We start from the raw sequence: 17,416 nt of genomic DNA, 5'->3' as shown, positions 1-17,416 counted from the left end.
GACTAGCAATCCTCACACGAGATGCAATAAACGTGTTGTAGCCAAAATCAATTCATCAGCCAGCCCACCGCGGGGCGCGACACACGTGGCTGACCGTGAACTGTAATCGGACAGGTAACGCACAAGTTGAATCCGTTCGAAATAGAGACAGACATTGCGACCGCGGGATGGGAATTTAGCCGCAAATGGGTCATTGTGCTGCCGTGTACCTGTCCGACAGATACGGCAGGTCTTTTGACGGTTGGTTATGGGCAGCTTTCAGTGAAAGGAGATTGACCTTTACACCGAGTTGCCACGCTGAAAATAGGAGCAGAAAATGGAAGTCGCGTCATCGGTCACCACCGTCACGTCTCCTCAATGAAAATAGCGGAGTTATCTTATTTTGCTGTGGGGAAAAGAATAGTGTAATCTTTCATCTGAACGCTTCTTCAACTATTTCTATTTTAATCGGTGTCCGTAAAAAGTTGCCCTCTTCTGCCACGTAATTTTCGTAAGTTGATGGTAAAGAGTGAGCGCTCTTCTTCAAGCAGTTTTAAGGGTTGATTAGTTTAATCTTTTCCTTTTTAAAGCTCTCTGATTTCTCTCTGATTTTCAAAAAACTAATATTGTTTACCTTAAAACCCCTAGTCTGAGCGAAGAGTGCTTTCAGATTACACGCGTTTTAGAGCTTTCCGCGTGTTTTACCTATCTTTTAGATTCAATCAATCGTAGCAACCGACCTATTTGGTTTTTTTTTTTTTTTTTTTTTTTTTTTTTTTTTTTTTTAACTCTGGATACAGATTTAGTATTATCACTTCAACATGCAGTTTGTCTTGTTTTACCGTCAGTTCTTTCCGTGATTCCATTTCCTTGAGGGAAAAAATGGAGCATTTCAAACTCTCACAGCAGCGCAATTTGCGGGCGATTACTTTTCGTGATAGATGTGAATAGATGAAAGTAGAATTCTTCTGCACGGTAGAGCAATAAAAGAACAGACACCCGCAAAATATTTATTTACGATCCTGGACGCCCACAAGTTTTAAAATCACTATCACCTCAAGTGTTGAAAGCCCTAATCAAGGCAAGACGTCGATGTTCTCTACTCAAGCCGTTGCAGCAAGCGTGTGCATCGCAATAAACTGCGAGAATTATCGCCAACAGCGAACCCAACGACGAGGCACCAAACCCCGATAAAGCTGGAGTTAACTTCCCTGCAACATCACTAAATTTTTCGAGAAACATGCGCGGAAACACGCAAATTTCATGAAATTGTGCACTGATTGTGCAACCCTGTTTTCAGGGCGCCGGCGATCTCTCGTCAGGAGGTAAATGCGAGTAAATTGTGATGGTTAGGGCTAACTGGAACAAATTAAAAGCTTGTTGTTGCTACTGACGTCAGTGGAAATTTTCGCTGCGTGATTTGTCAAATGTTGCATTAAAATTAGCCGAACTGGAATGAGGAGGGTAAATTTCAGAAATCTGGCGACGATGCTTGCATGCTTGTGCACCGACCGCACTGTTGGGAAGAATTTAGATTTTGTGAATGCCCTCGTATGATTGTATGAGGCATTGAGGCACCTACGAAGTCTTAACGTCTTTTCATGAAAAAAGTGGATGAAATTTCTTGTCCCTAAAACCATGCTTAAAGTCATCCCTTAAGGCAGAAATTTTCAGCGAAAAATTTCGTGGTTTGAATCATACTAAGAAAAATCAGAATTCGTAAAATATCGCACTTTAAGCATATTAATAACCCAAGTACATACATAAATAGGGTAACAAAATCGCCTTTCAAAGGTCGTAAATACTTTTGGTTGGAACCATTAACAAATGAATGTAACATTAATATGTGTTTGAATCTGAGAAGCTGATCCTAATTTTAACTATTTTCGAACCATAAAAGTTCGTAATCCGTTTCTTTTTTTTATTTTCTGTCTAAAAATATGATTGCAGTTTTGATTAAATCACATGGAGTGAGATGAGTGTTAATGGGCAGAACGTATCTCTCTGCTCACTAAAAGCTCAGTCTTTGACACGTGTAGACAACAGATACAGACAAGAACACGGTCTTTCTGAAGTATTTTCAAAATTTTTCTAGCTAAAAAATCAAATTTATCTGAAAGCCCTGATTGGCTATTGTTATTTACCCGCCAAATAAAGCACCGCACATGAAACAAATTAACAGTTCGAAAGGAGCTACAATTATTATTTGCGCTTATTACAGAGTATCTGTAATATATCGACGGTGAAACTACCAAACCACGTACCTCGGTTGCGGTGTTTAAAAATCTACGCTCACATTTTATTTTTTTAAAGTAGACCAAATCAATATCAATCCTTGAAATTTTCACAGAATTTTCTCTGCAAGAAGAGGAAAAATCACAGAAATTTTCAAGACTGGACGTTAAAGTAGTTTTTCATTTAAAAAATAAAGTATGACAGGAAGTCTGCGACGTCGCAAACCGAGATACGTGGTTTGGTAGTTTCACCGTCGACATGGTATATAATCCTTGGAATTAACATAGGCTTTAGTCGGACGTTTTTACAACTTTTTATTCCATATTCATCGCTGGAGTTTTCAGAATATTATGTAAACTTCAAAAACTCTGATTAATATACATAGTTGCCGCTTCCAAATTTTCAAAAGAAAAACTAAGACAACCGCTCGAAAGTTTAGGAAGGTCGGCGATAAAACATAAACAGCAACATTTCGACTGGATATGTGTCACCGATGGGGAAAAAGCTTTGAGTCATCGAGACTAGGTTAATCCACGGAGGCTCTCTTGATGAGTGGGCGCTATAGGATATTATTTTCGGAACCAAAACAACGAAACGAATAAAAATAGTTGAGTTGTTGCTCCGCTGAAAATACAAATATACCCTCTCTCCTGACTGCTACAGGTCTCTTGTACACAATGGACCACTACGCAAAATACACCTTCTCAAATTCAACTCATGTCAGTGGCGATTCTTGAAAGTTGGCAACACCGCTTCTCCTCCATATAAACGTATGTAAAACAGTCGGTTCTACGTGAGACAGGCTGCCTCACCTAGAATCGATTTATTTAATGGATTTTAATGGAGTACTTAAAATATTACCAATTTGCTGAGATCGGCACCAGGTGTAAGTAAAAGAAAGTATCTTTGTGAACCTAGGCTTTCTGAAGAGAACAATTTTCCTTACGTATAGGTGCATGGTTAAACAATTCGAATTTACGTTTCGGTGGAATTATCTCTGCAGTGTCTCGAAGAATAAGTGCAAGCGATTAGTTTTCATGCAAAAACAGTACATGATAAGTTTTTATACAAATCGACAATTTGAACCATGAACTTGACACACAGACTATTCATGCAAGCAGGTAACACAGCTTATTTTTCATTTAAGTATATGTAAAACAATCGATCTCAGGTTGCTTGCCTCGCTTGGAATCGATATTTAAAATAGATTTAAATAGAGGAAAAACAGCGTTGCCGATTAGTGAAAATCGCCGCTGGGTCTCGCGATCAATTACACATTGAAAAATAGTTTTAACGGAGGATTATTGTTTTGTATTGATTTCTACTATGCATTTCCTTTGCAAGAAACGTGATTTATGACAAACTTACTTGATCCGCAATGGAAAAAAACACATTGGATCTAGGGTCTAGACTCTTGAAAACATTGACAAGAAAATTACTTTTGATTCAATCAGATTTAAGCTTAAATCAAAAGGAAATCCGCTCAAATTAAGAGACTTGGTTCTTGATTTAAGCAAAAATCCGATTGAAAGAGTATATTTTCTTGTCGATGTTTTTAAGAGTCTGGACTCTAGATCCAATGTGTTTTTTTTTTTCCAGTGCACGTCGTCCTAACAAATATTCTCTAAAAAATTGTTTTACTGATCACGATAGCGTTGCCAGATTTTCAAAGGGAACAACATTAAGGTTTCCTTAAAAATAAGTAATACAGACTTTCACGATACACTGTCAGTTGAGGCTTTTCAAAAAATGTCAAGGATTAACCGCAATTTTCATGATGATTGGCAACAATGGGATCTTTTCTAGTTCATTTTGTCAATCATCACGCCGATTATCTCCGCTCTCAACCTCACTCCTGAAGTCTACATGCTAGACTTGTGATCTTTAATACTGGGACTTTGCCAGCATGAGTGGCTTTTGTTTTGATCCAGACTGTCAACCTAATTTTCAAAAGCTCCATCACTAAATTCAGCTAAAAAAGGCCAAACTACTAGTAAAAATTGGATGTAATTGCACTCACAACCAATTAATTCTAAAGCAGCTTCTTTATCCTAACCGTGGAGTGGAAAGTTTGCCTTTTTTTTAATAGAACTTCATCTTTTGGTAGAGCTTCAATCTCGTTTCCTAAAAGTTTTGTTATTCATTGTCGTCGCGTTTCAACAATTATTCGTGGATGATCGTGAGTGAAACATATCTTACCTTTAAAAGTAATTGGTAGTCGTTAATCCTTTGGATTGGTAATTTCAAATGTTCACTTAACGATTTGTCGTCAGCAAGCCGATGACCCACCTCCTGTTAAACAGACATTAAATTGCAATTTTAATTAATTTTATTTTTATAAAAAAGTAAAAATCCTAGTGCAAAACAGACAAGTTAAATGTAGAAAGTCGATAGACAACAGAGCTCTTGGAGATATGTGTGGAGAATGACAGCATCAAGGGCCATTAACATGGATTCATGAACGATGGATTATTAGTGATTTAATGGCGATCATACCCATTACATATTCCTAGTGATTATGTACGCAGTCCGAAACTTTCATTTGAGTCAGCTTTCTCACACGTCATTCCAAATAATACAATTAATTGTAATGCGCTCATGATCGTACTGTAATATTGATATTCAATAAATCGAGCGTGCCCAGGTCGGAACACATTCATACTATTTGAAAGTTTCCAGTTTGTACTTAGAATTTAATTTTTAAAGAGCATCCAATTAATGTTATTCCTAAAAATTTGGATTGATTTATAACTTCATTTTCCCAGGATTAATCCCTAAAAATTTCCTTTGAGGAGCTTAGTAAAAATTAAGGAATCATACACAAAAAATTTCAAGTTTCGAGGGAGGGGAGAAGGTCTAGGTGGGGCCAAAATTGACCAAAATTTTCCAAATGTTGAGTCGCCAGGGAATCCAGGCAATATTCTACTCGATACTATTTTAAAATTGCTCTCCCTTACTGGCAATTTGATCAGATGATTTGGTCGGATTTTCAGGATTACACGTAATCTTGGATTTCAAAATTTTCTGACCTTTCAAATACTTCATTGCAGAATTCCCGGCCTTTTTTATGTATTATTTGGCGAGAATTTTCAATAAATTTTTTTTTTACAAAAGATTATAAGCGCGAACTCTATTGAAATTGAATCAATGTTTTGGCTCGAAGGAAAAATTTCAAGTTTTGCCATAAGGTTTCTCAAATTTTCATGGTTCGGAAGAATTAGTCATTCCCCTCACGAAAGAACGTAGCTCCATTTCAATGTTGATACATTTCCCTTCTCAAATTGCATATTGAACCGGAGAACCTTGGACATTTCTATCTGAAATTTTCCTGATTTTTCCTCGGATTTCATGCAAGAACCAGCAAAATTTTGGATAAAAATTGCACAGGGGCATTTTTGTAAAATAAATTAATTTTTTAGTCAATTCGGCAGCCTTGGAATGGATTAATACGTTCCTTCGTCCGGGAGACGACGAATTGTCTGCCGAACTTATCAAGAACCTGTAACACTGCTTGTTTGACGCATTAAAGATGATGAAATTTAAAAAAAAAAAAAAAATGTTTTTCAGAAAAATGTACGTTTATTAAACAATTTAAGTGTAAATCCATTCTAAAACCAGTAAAAACTAGATTGATTGAAATCAAAATAGGGTTATTTTACCTAGGGTAGGTCCGAAAAAATTATCCAAAAAATCCGAGGGGAATCCAAAGAAACTCAAGCACTAAAATCACGCACGGGTCCGGTCCGTTCGACGACGGTTTCGAAAGCACGACTGGCGACGCGTCAGACGATTCGGTTGTCGGGCGTCGGTTGTCACACGCGCCGCGATTACCCGCTGACGAGCCGACGAAACTCTCAACGAAAAAAAAAGGCGAAAAGGAATCGTGTAAAAATAACGGAATGACTGACTCTCCTCCCTTCCCCTCCCATCCTGGCAGCGCTCTCGCACCATGGGCACGAGAACTATGCGCTTGGACACGCTAAGATTCTGGAGGAGTTTGAAAATGAAGGGATGTATTTAGTATTTCGATCCGTTTTGAGAGAAAAAAAAAACCCTAGTAGCAATTCCCTATGAAAAACACTCTAAGAAAACTCTTAAAAATGAAGAATTTGTATGCAAATTTTGAAAATGAAAGGATTTATCTAGTATTTCGATCCCTTTTGAATGATTTTTTTAAAAAATAAATAAATAAATAAATAAATAGATAAATAAATAAATAAATAAAAACCCTGGTAGCGATTCCCTTCGAAAAACACTCCAAGAAAACTCTTAAAAAATGAAGAATTTGCATGCAAATTTTTTATTGCTTCGTCTAAAATTGCTCAAAGAGCTGATTTCACAGTATTTTTTATACTTTTTTTCTGATATGGGAAACAGTATAAAAATAGATTTAAAATGAGAAAATGCACCGCCTAATGACGTCTTCTGGTGGCATTTCCCATTTAAACACATATATTTGAACAGATTGGATCATTTTATCATATCTTCTCTAATAATTGCTCAATGTATGAACCGACGGTGTCCTCGTGTTCAGTCACTCAGTAGTTTTGACTTAAACACGAAATTCATCAAATTTTAAAATTCTTGTTTCAGCAAATCGTGTTTGAAAAATTAATTTCTTTTAAAAGTTTTCTAAAATTGTTTTAAAATGTTTATGTGTTAAAAACAGGTAGAGTTTGAAGAGTTTTTTTTATAATATTAATTATTTTTAATACTCGTAAATTTTACTTAAAAATACCCAAAAAAGATTCTATTAAAAATAAAAAAATTAAATAAATCGACAGTTTTTTCAAGAGTGGTCTTTATGAAAATCGCGATTTTTTTTAAAAATTGTTTTGCCCTTGTAACTAATAAGGAAGTTTTCATTCAAATGATCATATTTTGCAGATTCGTTTCAAATATCGCGGTATTGAAAAAGAGAAAGAAAACAATCGCAATAGCCAACAGTCCATGAGAAAAGGAATTTAACAGCCAATGACTCAAACTGTACTGTGTTATAGATATCCTTTTATACTCTTGAGTTGGAAATCAAATTCAGTGTCCATATGGACGCTTACAATATTAAAGATGCATTAAGATTTGAATGTGTGTGTGAAAAAAGAAAGTAGAAAACACCTTTCAAAAACGATTCCCATTCACTCTGTAGCTGACTCCAAATTCGTCGATCAACCCTTATCTGAAATGTTGAATATAATTTGCTGTCTCTACAAAGTACTTAACAAACAAGTTCTAAAGCTTGTCCTCTTTTTACATTTACATTCTTCTGTTGTCCCTGTTTTTGTGCCATTCGATGAATTATCGTTATGTTTGACATCTATGTGCGTGAGATAATTTTGAGATGTGACACATGCGAGACGTCATGTTTGTGAGCCGGAAGAAATATGAATGGAGAGGACAGATAGGTGTGGGTTCGACATTTTGGAGCGGGATCAGGTGGGTGCGAGCTTTGGGACGCGGCACTATGGTCTGGGAGCGCCGAATCGTGGCCAAAAATCCGATTTTTGAAAGTACGAAAATCTGTCAATCGAGCATATAATCCTTATCTACATCCTTTAGTAGGTGTGAAATGACCTATCAAATCTTCTGTAATTGTTTTTACGATCAGATACATGGTGGCGAACTTCACATCCTCGAGGTAAGTAAACAAACGTGAGAATTTAAAGTGCACGTTATCGTGTCTTGCCTTGTGTCGTTTGGTGATAAGTTGGCGTAAATCCCCGATCAAATATGGAAAAGAAAGGTGAAAGTAAGTACTTTTTGATGGTTTAATCGTTTTTATTATTATGATTAATTTTATGATCACCATGAGACTCCAAAGTTTTGTCCTAATTTAGGCAAAAAATTGCCTTCACCTTAAGTTTTAGTTATCGGTAACACGAGGTAACACGTTCTCATTTGTGCAAAAATGTTGCTCATATGTTCCTCTAACAGGATATCACAGGTTTTTTTGCGTATTTTTGCGTCTGGGGCCTTTTTTGGTCATTTTAGTGAAGGACTTATACGATTTTCTGCGCAATCTGATTTCATTGCAGAAGGAGATAAGAGAGATGAGACAAGGTCAACATTTGATATAGGGTGATTCATATGTATTTTTGGCTGCTGAATCCGAAAATGATATCAGTTTTTTTCCAGCACATGCCAGATTTCCGGAAAATAAAGTTTTTTTGCAAAAAACCTCATTTTTAAGCAAAACAATATTTTCACCGGAAAAACGACAAATGGTGGATAAAACTTAGGTATTTTTTTTTATTCTTCAGCCTGTATACATAATACAAATGTATTAACTCGGCCCGCTGTGGTGCGTAGTGGTTGCAGTGCTGGCTTTAAGATCAAGAGGTTCCGAGTTCAATTCCTGGCTAGGCAACCCGAGAATGGTAATCCGCAAGGTTTTAGGGTCTGATCTGGGTCTGGGTCTGAAGGCCCCAGAGCCAAAAAGATGCAAAAAACCTATGATATCCTGTTAGAGGAACATATGAGCTACATTCTTGCACTGATAAGAACGTGTTAGCTCGTGTTAGTGATAACTTAAACTTAAGGTGAAGGCAATTTTTTGCCTAAATTAGGACAAAACTTTGGAGTCTCATGGTGGTCATAAAATTAATCTTAATACTAAAAACGATTAAACCATCAAAAAGTACTTACTTTCACCTTTCTTTTCCATATTTGATCGGGGATTTACGCCAACTTATCACAAAACGACACAAGGCAAGACACGATAACGTGCACTTTAAATTCTCACGTTTGTTTATTTACCTCGGAGGATGTGAAGTTCGCCACCTTATATCTGATCGTAAAAACAATTACACAAGATTTGATAGGTCATTTCACACCTAGTAAATGATGTAGACAAGGATTATATGCTCGATTGCCAGATTTTCGTACTTTCCAAAATCGGATTTTTGGCCACGATTCATTAGGCCTAGAATCTTTATAATAATTCTAACCATGAAAATCAGCGCAGAATGGTTGACAGCCTCCAATGAGTATAAGAATGTCAAAGCTATTTAGGTCTAAGTAGTATTGAATATATCTAGAAAATTTTGCTAGCAGGATTTGATGATCAAAGAGTAAATTATTTTTAAAAAATCGCTAGAAATGAACATTTTTAGGGACAATTTTTGGTTCGGGGAGGGGGCGACCTAAAGGGCTAATACCATATGTCTTGCTAACACGAATATCACCATATTGAATGTGCATTTTTTTTAACTTACGTTCCAGTCAGGATCAATAGACCGAAAAACATAGTACTGACTTGATTCAATTTCAATCATTTCTTCTCCTCTTATATTTCTGGATTAAATACGTATTTTTGGGGCTTCTGCCCTGATAACCTCTTGATCATTGAAAAATAGATTTCATATTATAGTTAGACAACCTTCAAAACATTAAACTGACATTCAATGTGGTATTCTAATCATATTTTGGCTTTTCTTCTAATTTTTTGGTTTCAAGGGCCTGCCGCCATCTTGGATTTAAGAATTTTGTAAAACTAAGGTCAAATTTGAATTCAGCGACCCAAAAAACATAAGTACACCAAATTTCATGATATTCTGATCATTTCCTGATTTATGGCCACAATTCGGCGCCCCAGACCATAGTGCGCGGTTGCAACCTGGGCGGAAAAATTGCTTCATTTCAAGAAGCAGTCCGGTCAGAGACCTTTCGCGTGTCTTTCAATAGCAGGGCAGGGATCGCAAGCGGGTCTAAATCATTTTTGTGGGGAGTACAAGGGCTTACTTACACCTCAAGGGAAATTAGTGATATATTGAGTGATTGTATATACCTATACAATCACAAATTATCTGGGAATGGACCACCGGTCTTCTGCGGGCTGATCGTTGAACTTGATAGACATAGCTATAGACAAAGAAGTTAAAAGGGATATGGAGGAATCCTATCGGTGGAGACGAGTGACTGCAATGGACAAAGGAGGCAGGTAATAGACGAACTAAAGACAACTCACAAAAGACCCTTTAGTTAGTCCATCAATTGCGCCCTTAGTCTATAAGAACCACCCAAATTAACCAATAGGATCGCTCCATCCTCCCTATGTCTTCCTTGTCCATAGCTTTGTCTATAACACTGGGAACTGCTTATCCTAACCACTCTCCGATGCGAAATAGTTCTGGCTGCGTCTCCGTAGAAAACATTGGAACGACAACAAGGAATATACATTACAAATTATCATAATGGAACTTTGAGACTTAAATTTTTTTTTTTTTAGTACAACATTCAACAGACAACATTCATCGGCTGAGGATCATTTATATACGTCCAATGGCAAACATGTTTCCGAGCGACTGTTGTCCGCTAATCGCGCCCTGATTCTGCAAGTTTCGTCACCTTCTCACCGTTCCGCAGAGGCAACGCGAGAAAATTGTTTTATATTTATTTTTTATTATTATTCGTTTTGGTGCAAAGAATAAATCACACTTTTGAGACCGTTATTTATAGACGAGTCGAAGCGACGCAGAGATCATCCGAGTGGTTGCCCACAGCTTTCAGAGCGGAGTTTTAATTACTGTCTCGTAAATTTCGAACTAATTTTTACGACTAACCATTTCACGAGCCCTCAGGGTTCGCATTCCAGCTTGACATTCGCAATCGGAGAAAGTGGCGCTTGATGCGAATTTTATATATATATCCAGTAATCTGATAAATCCCCACTGATAGAAAAAAAATTTCAGCTCAAAATGCGAAATGTTTGCAAGAAAATGGGGAGGGCCAGATGCATTAACAATTTAAGCGCCATGTTTATGCTGCCGTGCTCAGAAAAAACGTCGTATGAACCTTCAGGCGTTGCCAAATTTCCTTCGATTAAACACAAATTTATGAGAAAACTTATGATTATTTTTCTTCCAATTTTTCAGATTATTTTTTTCACAATTTTACTTAAAGTTTCTGAAGATTTCAAGGAAAAACATTCATAAATCTCCTTAAAAATACAACTTTTATCAGAGGAAATTTGGCTACTCTCAAATGTTCATACGACGTTTTTTCTTAGCACGGCAATATGGCGGCAAATCTAAATATGAAAATTCTATAATGCATAATTTTCAGAAAACAGTTTACATCGGCGTGTTGTGGGACTAAACGCTGAACCCTGTCAAAACGACCAAAAGGGAATGTTGCACGGTTTCTCAAAGGAACCGATTCGGCATTGACTTAGGTTTTCATGGAAACTCGAGGGGTTCAGGGGAAAAAAGTTTTAGGGGATATCCCCTAAAATTGTAGTGCCATTCCAATTTGTTGCATATTATGGACTTCTCCAATTAGGTAATCGTGGAAGTACCGCAACATTAACTTAAGTTGAGGGTGGTATCGCGCAACATTTGGGTTTGTACTTTGATTTATTGGGGTACTACTCCACTTAATTGGGAACAAGGTGTTCCAAAAAATATAATTAGAGTCAAAATTAATTGGGAATGTCCATATCATTCAACAACCCCATGCTCTTTTTTTCCGTGTTCCCTCAGATCTCTCTGGTTTCCATGGGTTCATATCGGTATTGTTGGTCTCTTCATTCACTCTACAGGGACCCATGGATTCCAAAGACGACCGTTGAAATTTCATGTGACAGTTGTGACAGGGAAATTGACCACCATATTGTCCCTGTTTCAATATTCTGGGATTAGCTACCTATATCAAAATTCTAAAGGCGAAACTATTCTAAAAAGATTCTAACAGATTCATGTTGCGAATCTTGCAATTTTTCCGAAGTTCACTGTCATCTTAAAAAGTATGCGATCATAGCATTGTTTACAGTTAGAAAATTCTTAAAGTAACTCTTTTCTGAAATCAGAGCCACTACGGTTCGGAACGACTTCGAGTTGGAATTCTTGTATCTTTACGCAAATTTTTAAAATTGGACGATGACGTACCGGCGCTGAGGCTTTAGTTCCGCATTTGCTTCGTTACGCATCGAAACGCAACGTTCCCTCATCAATCTTATATGCGTAACGTCTCATTCTTAAACGGGTTATCAGTATGTCCAACTCGAAAGTTTACAAACACAGGCTTGAGTTCCACAAATTTGCTCGATGAGATGCCGCCTCCTATTGAAAATTGTTCAGTCTGAATTCTTTTTACAAATACCAAAAAATGTCATGTACCTAAGATTGATTTTAATTTCAAATTCTCTCTATCAAGCAGTATAATAATTGGATCACAAAAAGGAATCAGTGAGACACCAGTGTTTTCAAAGCATTGCAACCGCTCCCATTCTTTAAAAAAATACTTAATATAATTATGTACAGTATTAAAATTTAAAAAAATACTTTCAATTAAAATAAAAAAATTGTTTATGAGAAGTCAAAACTATTTGCTATTTTGGGAGAGTTTTCAGATAATTATGAAGGAGCAACATTTTTACAACAGCAAATCGTGCTGGTTACTTCTTGCTAAATACGATCCAATTATCCGGATGTTAATTTTTCAGAAATCGAGGGCTCCTGACCCGTAAATAGCCAAATTCAGGTTCCAAACCAAAGTTTTTTCTCCATTCAGTTTCAGAGGCTTCCAGAAACGAACTCGCGAAATGAAATTAGCGACAAGTCGATCTGAAAGAGCGAGAAAACGTGGGAAAGCGAATCGGCGTAAAAATAGTGATGCGACGGCGAGAAATTCGGGCTCGGGGGGCTGGGCAGCGGACAGAAGTGGAAGTCTGGAGCTTAGGAGTTCAACTTCGCGGCTAGGCACATGTCCAGGAACGAGCCGGAACCAACACTGATGCCGAACTGCCCAAAAATAGTTTTTATATCTTCCTGCGAAGGATTGTAAATTGGCATGTCCCAATGCAATATGGCAACGGTGGGAACCGAGTCAAACTGTCGCGAGACGGAGATCGTCAAACGCCTCGATCGGGTCGAAATTAATGCCACCGCGCAGTGGGTCAGATTATATGCATATATTCAGGACGTGCATTTGAGAAAAGAGGGGGTAAAAATGACAGTTACTTGAGATCTGCACGGGGAAAATTTTGAAAATTTATTTGCCTTGCGCTGCAATTTTTTTCGTACTGACATTTTACACGAAAATATAGGTACAATCAGGAGAACATGCGTAGAAGCTTGTTTGGTGGTGCAGGGAAAGAGATACAGGCATGATCCAGCAATTTGGCAACACCGCATTCCCTCTATTTAAACCTATGTTAAACATTCGATTCTTGTCGGAGCACCAGACCCCTAAAAGAATCGATACATTTCCATAGGTTTAAATGGAGAAAAACAATGTTGCCCATTTGCTCGATACGCCAATGGAAGGAGGCGGAGCATAAAATGTCTTTGTGTGATTACTTTCCGTGTAACTTGACTTTTAGAGCTTTATTCTTCGATGTTTTATACTTTTTTTAGCCTCATCTGTCTGTTTTAAAATCAGGTTACACTTCGTCAAGACTTTAGACTTTATCACGTGGCTGCACACAATTTTTCAACAAATTCTCCACAAATATCATTTTTAAAAATAATATTGATGTAGGTAAATTTTTACGTTCCAAAGCATCTCTACTCTTTCAGTATCTTACAAAAAAGAGCGTCGCGTGATATTTCTTTCTCTCGATGTTCTTTCTTGTTCATCGGGAAAATCCGACTTATTTTTAAAAACCTCTACACAACGTTTGTTGCGCTCTGGAAAAACATTTGATAAAAGATAAAAAGAATACAATTTAAAGAACACATCAGTAATGGAAATGCAAAAACGGATTCTTGTACCTCGCTCTCGGAGGAGTGGAAACAATTTGATGTAACGTTGATGATTGCAACATTTGAACGCAACTATTCGAGCTTCGTGGATGTCCGTGTTGCATATACGAAAAATTGAAGGCGACCCGGCTTTTCTCAATTCCTAACGCTGAGATTCTATGCCCATAACAAACTAGGGTTCTCGTACGGCCAAAACTAGACTAACGATTCTATGAAGCTTAAAACTATGGATATTCAAGGGGACTACATTCTGCAATAAGATACCACTATCTTTAGCTCACGTTAGAGACAACATAATTATCTGCCATTAAATCCGCGGACCCCCTCATGCCCCCCCCCCTCCCGGTCGAGGTGTATGGATCTTATTTTAATGACGCAAGGGGGTACAGACATTTTTATCCTCAAAGATGCAGTTTACGAATGAGAGCCATGGAACCAAAAATGCTTTAATTCATACGTTTTGTTGAATTACGAGTAGCGGACCTTACGGCTCGTTTTTCAAAATTTAAACTCAGGATTTTCGGAGAATATTGACGCCATATTGTATCCGTCCACATCACGGTGTAAACAACTGAAAACTGCCACTACCTCCTACTTTTGCTCCATGGTGGGAGGAAAGCGCGCGGGTATCCATATTGACTCTGTTTTACCATCTCGCGGAGAACTTTCCGCTAAAGACGATAATATTTTGAAAACATCAGTCTCCAAGTCTCGAGCTCGGTGTAATTTTGCCCGGCGGAACGTTCAGAGTTGAAACCATTCGACCGTGAATCGCAGCTGAGCGCTGGGCTGTGGAATAGTGAGTCGCGAAAACACGAGAATAAATTAGAGCAAACAAGTGGGTTTGTCCCGATCATATCACCATATGTCAGCGTGTCATCAATTTATATAAATAGAGCTCGGTTTCTATGTCCTTGAACTTTTGGGGATCGACTTGCCCTCCTCCCTCTCCCCTTTCCTCTCAGCATCCGACCATGTTGTGCCTATCGAATGCATTAGGTATGGTGCCCGTATATTACACAAGATTTCAACTTCTTGATTTTTTGAAGATGGTCAAGTAATCTTTTGAAACTTTTGAGGTCATCAGTTGAATCTAGCAGTGTGGGGACTGCCTGAATATTTACTATGCGAGAGGAAAGATGATTTTATATTCTAAGGATAACTTTTCTTCAATCTTTAAGATCCATTTGCGTGACCACTGGTATGTCACTGTAACGTGGCACGTGGCTAAGTAGAGGAGAGCTATTCTGTTCGATGACGTCCGTCAGCATACATTGCAGAATGTGTTTCATACTGGAAGTTTACGGAGATAGTACGGACTACATTTTGCAAATATGAACTGCTATTTTCGGCTCATCTGAAAAGCACCTATAAGTACAGGAAAACTTATTATACATCCGTCGTTTTTAAAATGAGCTAGAAATGGACGTATTTATGCTAAAAAGAACTAAGTTGCACACAAACTCTAACCACATATAGTTACTTTCAGCATAAATACGTCCGGATTGTCGTTCCTTATTGCAAAATGTGGCCCGTTCTTGAAAAAAAAGTGAATGACGCCATCCACAGCATTGTCGCAATTTCGTCCATCCTAAATTTATTATTGCGTGGCGCACACATTCGTAGTAGTTGATCATTATAAATCAATCTAAGCAGGAGGAAATTATGGTTCACACTGCCATGGTAGATGCCATTTTTATTATTGTGTTGTTATTTGACCAATATTTTAACTCATATTAAAAGTAAAATTTAAATATTAGACGGACATCATCAAGTATGACAAGTCTGGAAGCTCCAAGCATTAATACACAATTGAATCAGTGAGAACAAAAACACACCGACTCGGTAACTCGAAAATGCTTAACTTCCATTAAAGACAGTTAATTTACATGAAGATCATTGAAGTTAGTGCATTTGTTCCAACTTGGAACTTTAATGTGCCCGTAAGTACTTGTCTTTCGGTAGCAAAAGTCTTTTTCTTAAACTAAATTCTTCACCTACTGTGCAGTTTTATGTGTGTCTTGATTATTTTCATTTTTCCAAGTTGGTGTGTTTTCGTCCTCATTGATTCAATTGTCCTATACTTGCCTTCCGATTATTTTCCTTATCAAAACACAATGAACGCAACAAAACTAATAGGAATTTTTGTAAACACTTAAAATAAATCGTCGTTCCCCTTACTTAAGGATGCATCTCAATAGACGCTATTCGTGCCACGTCACAGAAAAACGATATGTGTATCGATTCATTCTTATTTGTAGCATTGAAAGAGGTTATGTCATTGCTATTGTTTGGATCCAATTCGATATTATGGAGAATCCCCATGATAATGTCACTACTGATAGTGCATATTACTACGTTATCCCTGGAAGGCATGGGATTATAAGGACAACAGCGCTTAAAGTGGAAATAGAGACACGCCTTTACATCAGAGGAACGAAAAAAGTGCATCTTAGTAATTTTTTGAAATTTGTATTTAATTGTAAGGCTTGAATCACAGACTGTCTTTATCAATGACCCCAAATAGTACAGTAGATTTTGTAATTTCCGCAGCAGGAGCAATAATATGCATAGCTTTACCGCAACATTCGAAACTGAATTCATTATGTGAGTTACAGTCTGAGAGTTTGCTCTGAGAGGCACACTCTTTAGGCACACTCTGTTAGACGAATGTCACGTAGCTAGATCTGTAGTCGCCTGAGAACGTCTGTGAGCAGCGGATGGGTTGAGATTGACTTAATCGATTAATTGCATTTTTCATTTGGCTGCTCACCAAACCCAATAGGCAAAAATACGCAGATAAAGGCGTTCAATCGTGGTGGCCAATTCAGCGCTGCCATGTTGGGCATGAAAACCACAATTCTGACGAATTTCAGCAAAATACCGCAGTGTTTTTCTTGTATACGTGACAAATTCGTTTCATTTGGCTGCCAATAGAACGATGACACTTCACCATGACGGGCGGGTGATATACAGGTCTGAATATCGGCTAAATGATCGATGTTGCCAAAATTTAGGAAAAATCATTTGATCCGCCTATTCAAACATACACAAATTGAGATATCTTGACAATATTTGACTGCGTATTGTAAAATAGTTTTGAATTTTAATTTAGGGGTCAAACCGTTGCAACGACTTGAGTAACAGCTCGATTTCTATTACGGGGAGAGATAAGACAACATATGACGAAGTGTGTGATGCCACAAAACGTTTGAACTACGCAGATTTACAGAGAATGTTAACTTACACAACTCGCAAGGTTGTCTTTGATCTAGAATCACCTACGTACATAGTAGCTGTATTGCTAATTATTTAATCAATTACAGACGTTTAATGAAACCAATGTAATAGAAAGTCTGATCAAGAGGAATTTATGTTTTCGAGGGAAAAATGAAAGATGCTCAAGCATACGAAAACGAAGAGCACTTACGTTGTTTCTACAATGAATTAAAAATAATGGTTCCTGCAGAGTGTTGTTGTGAGTTAATGCGAGGACATACGTT

The 17,416-nt window shown here is 37.5% G+C and overlaps 1 protein-coding gene across 6 annotated transcripts in view; it reads right to left on the bottom strand.

The window, feature by feature from the left end:
• Obsc (Obscurin) overlaps positions 1–17,416 on the bottom strand; it is a 252,766-nt gene that overhangs the window by 107,513 nt on the left and 127,837 nt on the right. For all 6 annotated transcript variants that reach the window (XM_019050687.2, XM_072301410.1, XM_072301413.1 and 3 more), the window contains one exon: positions 4,414–4,506. In XM_019050687.2, the coding sequence (XP_018906232.2) occupies positions 4,414–4,506 (93 nt within the window). The remainder of the gene's footprint in view (positions 1–4,413; positions 4,507–17,416) is intronic.

The sequence above is a fragment of the Bemisia tabaci genome, chromosome 6, assembly GCF_918797505.1.
Source record: "Bemisia tabaci chromosome 6, PGI_BMITA_v3".
Lineage (NCBI taxonomy): Eukaryota > Metazoa > Arthropoda > Insecta > Hemiptera > Aleyrodidae > Bemisia > Bemisia tabaci.
This window is presented reverse-complemented; position numbering and strand designations above follow the sequence as displayed.